This window comes from Patella vulgata, chromosome 9 (assembly GCF_932274485.2).
Source record: "Patella vulgata chromosome 9, xgPatVulg1.2, whole genome shotgun sequence".
Lineage (NCBI taxonomy): Eukaryota > Metazoa > Mollusca > Gastropoda > Patellidae > Patella > Patella vulgata.
Window position 1 is genome coordinate 7,216,811 of NC_065887.2, and position 14,864 is coordinate 7,231,674.

The 14,864-nt window shown below is 34.6% G+C and overlaps 1 protein-coding gene across 2 annotated transcripts in view; it reads left to right on the forward strand.

The window, feature by feature from the left end:
- LOC126807943 (collagen alpha-1(I) chain) overlaps positions 1-14,864 on the forward strand; it is a 111,358-nt gene that overhangs the window by 84,019 nt on the left and 12,475 nt on the right. For both annotated transcript variants that reach the window (XM_050532872.2, XM_050532873.2), the window contains exons 9-24: positions 12-255; positions 501-598; positions 3,248-3,310; positions 3,987-4,172; positions 4,483-4,629; positions 4,984-5,100; positions 5,318-5,473; positions 6,648-6,764; positions 7,082-7,207; positions 8,254-8,352; positions 10,870-11,010; positions 11,559-11,664; positions 11,871-11,950; positions 12,969-13,136; positions 13,931-14,224; positions 14,444-14,578. In XM_050532872.2, the coding sequence (XP_050388829.2) occupies positions 12-255; positions 501-598; positions 3,248-3,310; positions 3,987-4,172; positions 4,483-4,629; positions 4,984-5,100; positions 5,318-5,473; positions 6,648-6,764; positions 7,082-7,207; positions 8,254-8,352; positions 10,870-11,010; positions 11,559-11,664; positions 11,871-11,950; positions 12,969-13,136; positions 13,931-14,224; positions 14,444-14,578 (2,277 nt within the window). The remainder of the gene's footprint in view (positions 1-11; positions 256-500; positions 599-3,247; positions 3,311-3,986; positions 4,173-4,482; positions 4,630-4,983; positions 5,101-5,317; positions 5,474-6,647; positions 6,765-7,081; positions 7,208-8,253; positions 8,353-10,869; positions 11,011-11,558; positions 11,665-11,870; positions 11,951-12,968; positions 13,137-13,930; positions 14,225-14,443; positions 14,579-14,864) is intronic.

Here is a 14,864-nt window from a genome sequence, read left to right on the forward strand (position 1 = left end):
TTTTATTTCAGGGTGACAGTATAATTGGTCCTGGAGGTCCTCGAGGTTTAGTTGGTCCACCAGGGCCACCAGGTCCACCTGGATTAGCTATTGTTGATGTGGATGGAACTGGTTCTGGTGATATTGATGCTTTACCAGGTGAACCAGGGCTACCAGGTCCTGTGGGTCCCATGGGTCCAATTGGCCCTGTTGGCCCTGTGGGTCCACAAGGTTTGAAGGGATCACGTGGTCTACCCGGTGAACCAGGTCAGCCTGGTGAGTTTTATTCATTTTCTTCTTACATATGAATTTGTTTCTTCTTAATTATAGCCTGTACATGTATTTTAGATGCTTTTAATTAAATGATAGTGATGGGGCATCAAAGGTTTTAAGCTGTAATTTAGCGATCAAGTCTAGCTATTTTCTGTAGGTCAATGAAGAACGATAATTAGAACAAGAATTGCAGCTACGGTTGCCTAAAGGATTACAACTTTATATGGAGTATTTGTTTTTGTTTTAAGGCAAGCCAGGAAGTGGGTTTGAAATGAATATGACAGAAATGATTGGAGCAGATGGTAGAGATGGTTTACCAGGACCAGTTGGTGCTACAGGTCTACCTGTAAGTTATTAGATTTCAAATTTACCATTTAATAAAGGACCATTTTAAAAATAGAGAATCAACTATTTACTATTATTAAGTAGAGGAATATATTTTACATTACCATTTAATAAAGGGTCATTTTAAAAATAGAGAATCAGCTATATTAGTTTTTTGTTTTGTTACCTTGTTGTATATAATTTGATTTCTTGCTATTATACTGTCATTACTTACTTGAGAATGACAAGAGGAACTTGTTGAAACGTAGTGTGAAATAAACCCAGTGATTGTTTTCCATATAAATTTGCGTTTTATATAATACTATTAACTAGAGGAATATAGGCCTATTTTATGCTAGCATAATAGAGGAAACTATTTTCCATGTGCATTTAATATAGAACTATTTTAAAAATATAGAATCAGCTATATATTACTATTAACTAGAGGAATATAGGCCTATTTTACACTAGCATAATAGAGGAATATATTTTAGATGTGCAATTAATAAAGAACTATTTTATAACTAGAGAATCAACTATTTACTAATATTAAGTAGAGGACTGCATGTATATTTTACATAAAGAAATGTCCGAAATGTATATGTATATAGTTAATACTGACCTATATGTTGTCATAACTCCATCCCAGATTAGAGTTCTTGGTAGATGTTTTAGCAAATTTCAGAAGTATTACAGTGGATCTTTCGGAGTTATCTCCCTGTTTATATTCAAATTAAGAAATCTTATCAAGATTCATTTGAAAGGTTCACTTAAATGCTGATGTGCTCCTATAATTGAAAATTGCTAACATTTAATAAACCTTAAGTTGCCATTGTCAACCAATAACTTGGAGTGCCAATTGCCAAACCAATAATTTGTGTTAATGCTGGTGAACTTTGAGTTCTGATTGTCAAACCATGCGTAATTGTAAACATTAAGTAATAATAATATGATATTGTGGAATAAAAGATATTATTTTAACTTCTGTGCCTACCATAGGAGAAAGGTAATGTATCTGATGTCAAGTACATGTTGTTGTAGTGTATTTATTTTGTTTATCAAGGAGATAGAAATAGGGTATATTTCAATATTAAACCATTAGTGCATAGACTTCCCCAAACCATCCTAACTAGGTCTCTTAGACCACCCCAATCCGCCCTATCACATGAACAGCTGTGGCGCCTCAAAGAACTAGTATATAGTGTTATAATAAAGGGTAACAAGTAGAAAAATATGGAAAACCAACCCCAGACTGGCTACTCTACACTTTTGCACGTACATACATGAGATCAGAGCCCTGTTTCACGAAATTTTAACTAAAGATAAAATCCAAATTTTAGTAGATACTTCAATTTTGATTGGCTTAGCACTAAAATCATTCTAATATTATCCAATCAAATTACTAAAATTTGGATTTTATCTTAGTTAAAATTTCGTGAAACAGGCGTCAGGGCCCTTATTCACGAAAACTTAAACTAAGTTACAACCGAAATTTTAAGAAATACTGCAATTCGATTGGCTGACCAGTAAACCCCCACAAAACTTCACAATAGATTTGGCACTTGAAAGTGAATTGTCACGTTTCTGTATGAATTAAGTTTGTTCCTAGTGTAAACTTTTAATGTTGTAAATGTGAATGTTATATAGAAATATTGTCATTTGATTTAATAAGGTATTTGTAGCTATAATGTAGCGAATATTGTTTTTTGATTTAATCAAATAATCATGACCATAAAGTAGTGAGAGAAGGGTGTTTTAAAGTCAACTGGACACTAACCCAGTCATTTTAGGATTAATGGTACATGTAGTACTATCGGACTTCTTTCCTTGTTGTGTTTGTTTTCTTCGTGTTCGTAAAATATAACACGACAGGTTAAATAGTTCCTACAACTTTCTTGTTAAAGTTGGAGTAACTTGAAAGGTTCCTCCTTCTCAATAAATAATAGCTGCTTGGAATACCTGGGTGAGCTCTTGACCAGTCTCGCTCAACACCCTCTTTTATAACCTCCTAATTTCTGCACGTCTTAGATTAGCCTTGACGTTAATTTCCATCCCAAATATGGAATAAACCTCTTTATTTCTCAAGACCAGAGGGCGGAACATTACCTTATTTGGTCTACCAACCATAGTTCAATAAACATACATAATTTGATGGCTATTTTGACAATGGTTAGGATTTTACTAAAATATCACTGTTTTTTTATGTATAAATGCATATACACGTTCATTAAGTATGTGTGATTTGACTCTGTAGAAAGAGTGAAGCAACAATTTTTCCAAGAACCAATATTGTTTTAAGGACCAAAGTGCTACATACATTCAAATGTGTATGTAACTGTAACAGAGTTTACTGGTATAATGATAGGCTTATTAATTACAACAAGTTATTGTGGATTGCATTAATACATTGTTTATTTGGATGTAAAGTTTATAATGGGGGAAAGTGCTAATATTGTCAATAATTTTAAATAAATAAAATGTAAGCAAGATATGAAAAAAGGTAGATTCTCCAAAAATCATGGCTAACGATTCTTTGGACAAAATAGCCAGAGATACACAAAATATATTAAAATTAACTGGCTAGCACCGAAAACACTGTGATCTTGCTCACGATACTTAAATGCATATGATTTCCGATAAATCTGTGAAATATTGATTTATATTTTGACAGGGAGTACCTGGAGCTACTGGATCACCTGGTCCTGTTGGTCCACAAGGTATACGCGGAGAGCCTGTAAGTTTGTTATTTTATATATATAATAGTTTAGTTACCATTACCAGTAAGAACACTACTTCAGTCATTTTACATGGCCATTAATGATTATTATTATTAATATTATTTATTATTGTTATTACAGCATATTAATAGTGCGCCCTTTCATATAACATGTTCAGGGGCACTTTACAAAGTGACAATGTAATCATAAATAAACAACAAGATTATGAACATGTTAACGATTGTATACAGAGTCAGTTAAAAGCCTGATTAAATAAATGTGTTTTAAGTTGTTTTTTAAAAGAATATCGAGATGTACAACATCTTAAACTAAATGATTGGCAGTGATATGGACATTAATGTAACTTATGGCACAAATCTGAATAGCTGACTGCACTTTTGAACTTTTAGTTGTTTACCATGGGAAAATACCAATTATTTATTCTATATACCAAAACTCTTCTTTTTATCTTTACCAAAATCTTTTTCTCGTCTTCATTAGCACAGTTGGTGCAGAAAAGTAGGATGTTAAATCTCTGTTCATTTCCATAATCTTACGCTGTAGAACAAAAATTATTGAACTGTAGAATATAAAAGTGTCACAAAAAGAAACTCTGATGCGATATTCAAGACCATTTTTGGGAAGGAACCCCTGCTCCCTAAACGTTTACGATTTTGTGTTGTATATTATTAGGGATTACCAGGACCTCAAGGAGAACTGGGTGAACCTGGACCTAAAGGTGATCGAGGTAATGATGGTCGAGATGGCCGCGATGGAGCTAGAGGTATTCAGGGTATTGCTGGACCACCTGGTCCTCCTGGTCCAGCAGGTAGAGGAGATGGAGGAGGAGGTTTCTTTAACAGCGGTGATGGTGGAGATGTAAGTTATTTGATTTATATAGCTAAACTTTTTGTCTTGGACCCTATGAAAACTGGGGCTTCTCCTTGAAAACAGTTAGTACTGAAAAGGAAGATAAAACTGCTTTTAAAGCATCGCACATAGTACATTTTTGCCACATGTAATGGTTTAATAATGGTTGATATTTTGTTCTTGAAAATTTATGCCATAGTTAAATAGGAAGACAGATTCATCTCAGTACTAACATAATTAGAAAAAGTAGTTTCGAAAAGTTGAACATTCCAATTTGTGCAGTAGGCTAAGTTATGTATATTATTATCTTTGACCTTAGGGATCTGCTGATGGTGACTTTGGAATTGTTGGCCCAGTTGGACCTGCTGGTCCTGAAGGTCCAGCTGGTGTTCCTGGCTTAGATGGTTTACCTGGAGAACGTGGTGAGCGTGGACCGGCTGGGGAACGTGGTATGAAAGGCGAACGTGTATGTTTATTATTTTTTATTATGATCGATCTGATGGATTTTTATATATCCACATTTTTAACAATTTCTGATAATTATTGCTAGAATTATGGCCATTGAAGTCTTTGAAAATTATTGTGGTTGCTCTCAAGACCAAACTTATTATCCAATAAACTTTAAATTCATTTTATGGTAATGAGCTGACAAAATCTATTAATTTTCAACGAGTTCCAATAATTTCAACAGCTAAATTCATGACACAAGGAGAAGATACTAGGACTATCAGACAAAGGATGTATTGAAATGTATTGAAGTTTTGTAGACTGGTTAATTTAGAAGATTTATGTTATTATGCTTTCATTTTAATTTTATTAGGGATTTGAAGGTGAAACTGGACCTGTTGGGCCTAGAGGTGAAGCTGGTCTTCCTGGAACCCCTGGACCTCAAGGTCCAACTGGTGAACCTGGCCTTCCAGGACCTAGAGGATTTCAGGTAGGTGAAAATTGAATAATATCTCACTGCTATGGATCTGCTTTAGAATGGTTATATCCTTGTGCTAAATTAAAATTATTATACCGAAAAATTTAAATCAGCCATTGAGGAATGAGAAAGTGAATAAGAATATTTACAATACATAAGAAAATTTGGTACACTAGTCCAATCAATTCCAGATTCTGTTTTAGAATCTAAATGAATTATTTTTTTTTAGGGAGAGCGTGGTTTACCAGGCGTAGGAGAACGTGGCTTGACAGGTAATCCAGGACCCCGCGGGCTTCCTGGACCTCCTGGTGCTCTTGTTACAGTTGGTGGATCTGGTAGCTCTGGTGATGAAGTTGGACCTGTTGTTGCTGCTCCTGGACCAAAGGTATAGCTTGCTTTGTTTTGTCATTTAATCTGTAATACCATATTAAACAGATAGTTGTTACAACATGGGTTGTTCAAAATACAAATAGTAATAGATCTTGGAGGGTCTTCAAATACAATAACTGTTACAGGTATAAAAATACTTACGTTATGGATCATGATTCAAATACAATAATCTATTAGACAGTATGAAGTAAATACAAGAAAATAGTGAATGGACTTCTCAGAATAAAATATAAATAATACCAGATTGGTAGATTACTCACCCACTGCTGCACACTGTCACAACATTAACATTACAGATTATGACATACCAGGGAATAAATATCAAGCAAACATATTTGTCCTGATAGCACTTATAGATGTATTTTTAGTACTCCATGGTTCTTGCATTCTTTTCGTGTGGACAGTTTGTGTGTGACCACAATCAACCGTTCATGACCACAATCAACCGTTCATGACTGCAATCAACCGTTCATGACCACAATCAACCATTCATGACCTCAATTTGATGAAGTTGACTGGAAGCCACAGGGTTGTTTTACTTAGCTGAATCCCCAGAAACTTGTACTATGAATAGTGCTGGCATGATATATTGTTGAATCGATGTAACTGCTTTACCTTCTCCTGATTATTTTTTTTATGTTTTCTTTGTCGCTTCAGTAAATAACCTGTCACGCTTAATTATCCATGTCACGCATTATCCATAACTACACAAACACTCTTAAATTGTTTTGGTCCTTATTTTGATCCAAAACAATATTGTGTTATAAAACAGTTTTATTTCTGCGACATCGGCAGGACTAAAAATATCAATTATTTATTTATCCTGTTGTTTTCTTGGTATATATTGACATACGATGCGAATCGTATTGTAGCACCTGAATCACAATAATGTATCCTATTGTGAATGCAGTGGCAATAACCAGCACCAACTATGAACCCAAAAATATGTACTGTTAGCACTTACAGACATATTTTATATTTCAATAATGTCTAGAATTTGTTAAAATTAAGAAGCTTAGTCATGTCTCAATAAGAGTACATTATGAACTGTTAGCTATGTGAAGGATCCAATTCCAGATCAACCCTAAACATTATTTACTGAATTATGGAGAAGAGTAGCAATGCTTGATATATAGTAATCATTGATAATGTGTCATTTACTTTTACAGGGCGAACCAGGTGAACCAGGAATGGATGGTCTACCAGGTATTGATGGTATCCCTGGTGTTGATGGTGTATCTGGTATACCAGGTGCTCCAGGTGAACCTGGTTTAATAGGATTACAGGTAATTACTCTTTGTGTTGGTTTTGTATTTAGGGTTGCAGTGTGGACCATGTCTAGGTGCATTTCAATCACTGACACAGAACTACTGTATCATCTGCTCTTGTTTGTCATATCTTGTATCACCAACAATAGATGTGATTAAGTCCAATGTTCCTTTATGGTAAAACAATGGTCAAAGACAGACAAAAGATAATAGAAAGTAATATATTTCAAAAGTAGCATAAAAGTAATTATTTAGAGTTTAGATGAAACCATAGTGGAGGTCTCCAGTACATAGTCTTTTTTATAACCGTTGATTCATTAATTTATTAATTGTAGGGTATGAAGGGTGATACTGGTGATTTTGGACCTGTTGGACCAGTTGGTCCTCCTGGTCCTCCAGGTCAAGTTGTTTACACTGGTGGTGATAGTGGTAGACCCTATCCACCACAATTGGCAGTCAAGGTAAATACTTCATTTTAAATGTTATATTTTGGATGTTCATCAGTAATTTCAACAGTAGTCCAGACTGAAGGGCCTGGCAAGGAACGGTTTCTCGTTGTTTGGATGGGATTAAAAAACGGAGGTCCAAGGTACACATTAGTGTACATGTCAAAGAACACTTACAGTTGGAATTTGAAATAAGAGTCAGCCATAGCACCAAGTCACTGTCTGATCAGAATTTCCCTCATAGCACACTGCATGGCTTATGCCCATCTTCATTAGCCCAGTAGGAGCAGAACAATAAGATGTTAAACTTCATTTTACTTCATATCTGTAATTTCAAATCCAATAACGATTTTGCAATTTGTTTGGTATGCTTACCTTACCTTGACCTATATTGCTAATTCCCTGATCTTCACATTTCTATCGTAAACCACCCAAAGTTAAGTGAGTAGGACAGTCATGTTTGAAAAGGTACAAACTACAAACCTTCCAAATTGCATTATAGCACGGTTCCAACTTCGGTCTAGTTCTTTGGATGAGTTAAAAAGCCATGATCTCATCCACACAGCTGTATTTATCTTTAAATAAGTTTCTTATTGAGGAGTTAAATCCATTTTATTTCTTCCGTGATGATTTAAGACGCTGGCTTGCTACCCCTGAGGTTGGGTGTTCTATCCCTGCATTGACCGAGAAAGTTCATCCAGATTTTCCGCCATGGTTTCCCCTTGTCAGTGGTGCAAGACGGGGAGGGCCTGACAAGGACAGCTGTCTTGTTGTTTGGATAGGAAGAAAAAGTGAGGTCCCAAGTACACATTGGCATGCACGTAAAAGATACCTTGGCAGTTGGAATTCGATATAGGAGTAGGCCGTAGTGCCGCTGTCCGGGCAAAATTTCCCTCATAGCACACTGTATGGTGTATCCTGTCTTCATTAGCCCAGTTTGGAGCAGAACAGGCGGCCGTTAAACCCCATTTCATTTCATTTCTTTTCTTCCGTGATACAAATCAACCAATTTAGCGTCATAAATAAGATCTAATTTCATGTTTTAATTCATTATCTTTCAGGGTGAGAAGGGTGATAAGGGTGATGAAGGGTTAAGAGGGCCAATTGGACCACGTGGTTTCCCTGGTAGAATGGGAGAAATGGGAATGCCAGGATTCCCGGTAAGTGATTTACGATTAAACCTGCCCCTTGAGCGTCTGAATTACTAATATTTAATATCCACTATTAGTAATTTCACAACAATTTTTTGAGTTCTTCTGGAACATCTGTTCAAATTAGCTGCTTATTTGATGGCTTTTTGGGGAGAGAGAGTGTGGGAGGGTATAGTAATTTCAAAACAAAGTATTTGTTTGCACTTCTCAAAGGCTTTTAGTTCCACACTTTTGAAATTTTTAACAAAAAAATTGTATGCGGGACTCGGGTGGATATTTATCAAGACTCTGAATGAATACAAACTAAATTGTTTTAGCCTTTTGTCTGGTTATTGTATGGGGCGCCGTTTGTAAATTAATTATTTAGCTTTTTATATAGCAAAAAACACTAGATTTAATTAAAATTTATACATATAGTTAAATCTCGACTTTTGTGCAAATTGTTCACTTTTAATATTTAAACTAAAAATACAACAAAAACTCAATATTTAACATAATATATATAAATATTTCTTGATTTGTCTCTATTTTCATATTTAGCATTGAACATTAAGACCAAAACAAGAGATTTGATGATATATAAATATTTAGCTAAATATTTAGTTAAATGTTGAAACATTTAGCTAAATATATATTTAATTAAACATTTATATATTTAGTTAAACATTTATATATTTAGCTAAATAATATATTTAGCTAAATAATATATATTTAGCTAAATAATATATATTTAGCTAAATAATATATATTTGGCTAAATAATATATATTTGGCTAAATATTTATATATTTAACTAAATTATATATTTGATATTTAGCTAAATAACTATATATTTAGCTAAATAACTATATATTTAGCTAAATAATTATATATTTAGCTAAACATATAGTTAAATTTACAAAGCGCAACCGTACCACGCCAATTGTAAAATAATTATTGTTGTAAGCGACTTCACACTAAACGATTACGTAGTGTACTACTTTCCATTGACTGCACCACTCGGCAAACCTCGGCAGATTCCGGTACCCTACATCTAACCTCGGCTGTATGATAGTAATTGATATGTACCTATGCCCATACATTTGCGAAACGGCTACCGGTTTACTTTAACAGGAAAACAAGCCGCTTTTGCAAAAAAGTCCCAAAATGGCGTCTTTTGTCGAGTGTATATAACTAAACGAGCAGAGATATTGTCTCAAGGCTGCTGGTTTGATATAATTCCCTGGTAATTCCCCAAACCCAATGCCAAACTTGACGTTTGTTGATATAATACCCTCTCCACAGAAATCTCCATGGGCGCAGCCATTTTTCATCCGGGACCTTTAAAATAGTTCTAATATGGCGGAATTCGTCATACAGCCGAGATTAGATGCGTAGAATCTGTCGAGGTTTGCCGAATGTGACTGCACAACACAGTACTATCTGGTACCTGAACGCTCAGCTTAGTTCTTACACCCGTGATTCGGGTTACAAGTTCGTGGTCAGCTTCCATTTCTAATTGCTAGTAGGCCTATTGTGCCAAGGCTCATGTGTCGGGTACACGTCATCATTTTATGCACAGTTTTTTGTGTCGCTTACGATAATAGAAATATTGGCGGGACCACAAATATATATTTAGTTAAATATTTATACATTTAGCTAAACATATATATTTAGCATGATATTTATATATTTAGTTAACTGTTTATATATTTAACTAAATATATATATTTAGTTAAATTTTTATATATTTAGTTAAATGTTCATATATTTAACTAAATATATATTTAGCTAAATGTTTATATATTTAGCTAAATGCTTATATATTTAGCTAAATGCTTATATATTTGGCTAAATGTTTATATATTTAGCTAAATATCTAACTTTAGATTTTTCAGTGATTTAGTATTTAGCATTTATACCTACGAAAAACAGCACATTTAGCTATATATTTAACTAAGCGATGTGAAATCAAGATAAAACATTTAAAGTTTTTCATAGACCAAAAACTCGACTTTTAGCTACAATATTTTTTGATATTTACATATATGCCACTTTTGTTCTAATATTTATCTAAATATATATATTCGGAGTTAAATCTAATGTTTTTTGCTATAAAGAAAAATTAAATAATTATTTTACAAACGGCACCCCATATTATTGAAGCTATATAGTCGTTCTGATAAAACGAAAAACTGAGGTCCTGTGTACACATTGGCTTGCACGTAAAAGATCCCATGGCAGTTGGAATTCGATATATAAGAGTAGGCTGTAGCTCTGTTGTCTGGGGAAAATTCTCCTCCTAGCACACTGTATGGCATTTGCCGTATTCATTAGAATGTTAAGCCCCATTTCATTTCATTTTGTGTGTATCGTGCGGTGTGTATTCACACTTCAGTGATATTGCAATATTACAATAATGTCTAGTGTAGTGCGGTCCTCCTGCACATACATATGAAGATTTTTCTTTGATCTGTCCCTGCACGGAAAATTGTTTCATTAAAAATATTAAGGAATTGATGATAAAATTGTCTTATCTTATCTACAGGGCCGACCAGGTATACGAGGTCGTAAAGGTGAGCCAGGGATAGGTTTCAATGGACAGAAAGGTGTTAAGGGTGATGCTGGACCACCTGGACTATTCCCTGGAGGAGGAGGAGTTTTTATACCTGGACCTAAAGGTGACACTGTAAGTATATATTTTTCTTGGTTTTTGTCAAATATATACAAAGAGGGGTTTTGTCAGATTGTTATTCCTTCCTGGCACCTGGATGTTTTGAGTGAAGAAGGAGGGGGTAGTGGACACTATAAAAAAAGATAGTTTAATTAAATAGCAAATGAATGTCCTTTGGAGTAATTTAATTCAACTACTAGTGTTACTACTAGTATCCATGTTCTTTTGTCTTCTTAGGTTAATGCTTTAGCAATTGAACCATCCAAAACCACTCATAACAAGTGCTTATGAATAGTTGTGGCACCCTGAAGATCTATTATACAGTTCTATAATACAGAGATCTGGTCTCATACCTCTGGCCATTTAAGGTGGTCTGAGGAGCAGTAGGTTCAGGCTATTCATCCAAGGATATTCTGGTATGAACTATATCACTGTTCTCCGATTTTCGTCAGGGAATCATGGTAGTCATATGTACCTAATGCTAAAGGGTTACAAGGAGGAGAGTTTTGTCGTACATCAAATAAGAAATCATTAAGCACTGCATTTTGTCTCTTTTATTTTAGGGAAATAGTGGAACTCCTGGTACTCCTGGACGACCTGGCCCTCCTGGTCCTCCAGGTCCTGCTGGATTGTCAAGAGTAGATGACTCAGGACAGAGTATTGTTCTAGGTAAGGTAACACAATAATTGACAGAAAACAAAATAATCCACACCGTAACCTTATTTGAATGAACAAAAAAAAATTAAACAATTACCCCTCCAAGAACACCTAATAACATTTCTCATCTCTTGAATTTAATATATGTCTTCGACAACCACCTTGGTTTTTGGGATCAGAATTTTGACTCACTGCAATCTTTTGTATTTAATAAACAGCTGAAAAAGGTATGAAGGGTGAACCTGGTTTCCCAGGTAGAGATGGAAGGGATGGAGAACCTGGTAGAGAAGGTCGATTGGTAAGTGGATCTTTTTGACATGTAGGTCAATGTGGAGTATTAGACAAAGGTCTGACTTAGGCAGAAAAAAAATATAGACCTATACCTAAAAAAATACAGTAGTAGATCTGAGTAAACTTGTAATAGACACAAGATTCTATCGGTTAAATTGATTTTATATACCCTTTGAATGTTATATATTGTGTGTTCATCAGTAATATCAACCTTAGTGCAGAGTGAAGGTCATGGCAAGGAACGATTTGCTGTATATGTCAAAGAACACTTGACGGTTTGAATTTAAAATAAAGAGTCCACGATAGTGTCAAGTCACTGTCTGATCAAAATGTCCCTTATAGCACACCGCATGACTTATGTCTGTCTTCTTTAGCCAAGTCTGAGCAAAAAAAAGGACATTAAACCCCATTTTATTTCCAGTTTACCCAATATTTCATATTCTATTTACGTAGACTTTGTCTGTTCCCCTACCAGTATTAAATGTGCATTAGTTATAATTACCCAATAAAAAGATTTAATTTAAACATACATTATGCAAGAGCTAAATCTGCCTATTTCAGGTCTTTCTTTAGGCCTGAAATCTTATCTAAATTATTAATTAGACATTAATTAACCTATCCAGGCCATAATCAACTCTAGATGGCAGCGCTAGCCTGCAATCTTTAGTGGATTGTAAGCCGATTTACTCCATAACTTTCCTTCTCAATTAAACGATTAAATGGATAATCGAGACTATGCTGTTTATCGTACTGACTTTAGTAATGATGACCGAGGCTTATGGGAATTTCAGTCGCTTAGTTCTCGGTTCATAGTGGATCAATTTGAATGAAATTTTCACCAAATTGCCTTTACATTATCCAGTTTTTAACTATTATAGTGAGAACTGCCAACTTGTTACCGAATCTCCCATAATGTATCTTTAATGGAGAGATTTTGCGTGTGCATTAGTTATATTTTTGAGTGTAATCGTTTCTATTTACTTTTGGTCTCTGTGTTTTAATTGAAGATGTGTTTATGTCTTTAGGGACCTGTTGGACCTGAAGGTAGCCAGGGACAACGTGGTCTGCCTGGACCACCTGGACCAGCTGGCCTTCCAAGTTTCGGTAATAATTTTATAGAAGGAAGTACAGATGCTCAGTTTGTCCGAGGTCCTCCTGGTCCACCTGGTCCAGTTGGTCCACCTGGTGAAAGGGTAAGTTTATTGAACAAGATATTATACCCATGGTTTAGTTAACAGGTTTTTTTTTTCAGTTGGAGCAGAAAAGTAGGACGTTAAACCCCATTTCATTTCATTTCTGTTATCATTTTGTGTATTATATAATTATTTGTAATATTGACAAGAGACATTTTTAAAAAATCCAATATTCTGTTAGTTCTTACATGCTGATTATCAGTGTCATCAGTAATTTAACATGTTTGCACAGTTAACAACTTTTTCTTTAATATAATATTATCTTAAGGTTCTGAACATCTGAATCCTTAATCCCTTGCAAAACTACAATATTGTGATAGTTGATTCTGAGTTGAAAACATGGTTCAATATTTACAAAATGAATCGTAAATTAATCAATGTTCTACATCCTATGCAGGAGTTATAATCAAGACGTGGTTAAAAGCCAGCACACTTTTTAACCTTTGATACAATTCTCAGATGGGTTTCTTGCTAATGCGATTGAACCGAAGCTGGAAGATGATCTACCACTGATATTTTGATTTAGTTTCATTAATTCAAATGTTAAAAATTTGATATTTTCTAAAAATTGCAAATGACACAACAGAGGCATAAACATTAAATTGTGAATAATAAAAAAAAATGTTTTGTATTATTTTTATTATTATTAATTACATCTGATGAGAAAGTCAGTTTTATGAAGTTCGATAAATATAATTTCTCTCAAAAACTTCTTTTTCCCAATGCTTGCTTTCAAATTTTAGCATGTTGTATGCTGAATTGATAACTTAAAATTGTTCATTTATTATTTTCAGGGATTGAGAGGTCTTCCTGGTCTAGGTATAGAGGGGCCAAGAGGAAGACAGGGACCCGTTGGTCCTGCTGGTCCTCCCGGGCCACCTGGAATTGGTATTCCTGGTGCACGAGGCCCACCTGGTCCTCCTGGTAATGGTGGAGACGTTGTCATTGGAAGTGAACGTGACGACAGACGACGGGCTCAGTATTATCAAGGTCCTCCTGGTCCCCCAGGACCAACTGGTAAATGTGGATGTGATGGGGATAGCAGTAACAGAGGACATGTTGAAGGAGATCCATCAGCTATTAATAATGTAAGTTTTTTATCAGAAATTAAAATTTAAGCCAAAGCAATTTAATTTTTTATTCTTGGGGGTCTTGGTAAATAGTTAGCCACTTGAGTCCCTTGGCTTGTCCATTGTTTAAAATTTATTAACTTAGAACTAAAAGCCTTTTGAGAAGAACGACCACATTTGTTTTATTTTTAAATGATTTTTCCATTCATTGAATAAAAAATAATTTATTTTTTTCAGGGTGGTCCTGTTGTATTCCGTAATATGGATAGTCTATTAGAAGTATCTCATAATATGCCTGTTGGAACAATGGCCTACGTCATGGATCAGGAGTTTGTCTATTTAAGAGTAGAGAGAGGATGGAGGTACATTCAGGTGAGTTGGTGGCCATATGTACACGTTCAAGCCCATATTCAACACATTTCCCTGGGATAACAAAGTTAAGGTCCTACTACAGCAGGGCACATAAAGTATTGTATATATTTATATTATAAGGAGAAAACTAGTATTTTCATACTTCTACGTAAAAATCATTTAAAATCGCCAAAAATCATATAATTGGTACATGTATCCAGTTTAAAGCTGACCATTTAATTTTGATAATGAGTGTCCAGTTTATAAGAATATTTACCTGAATTTTTCTGTTGGGAAAAGAATTCTA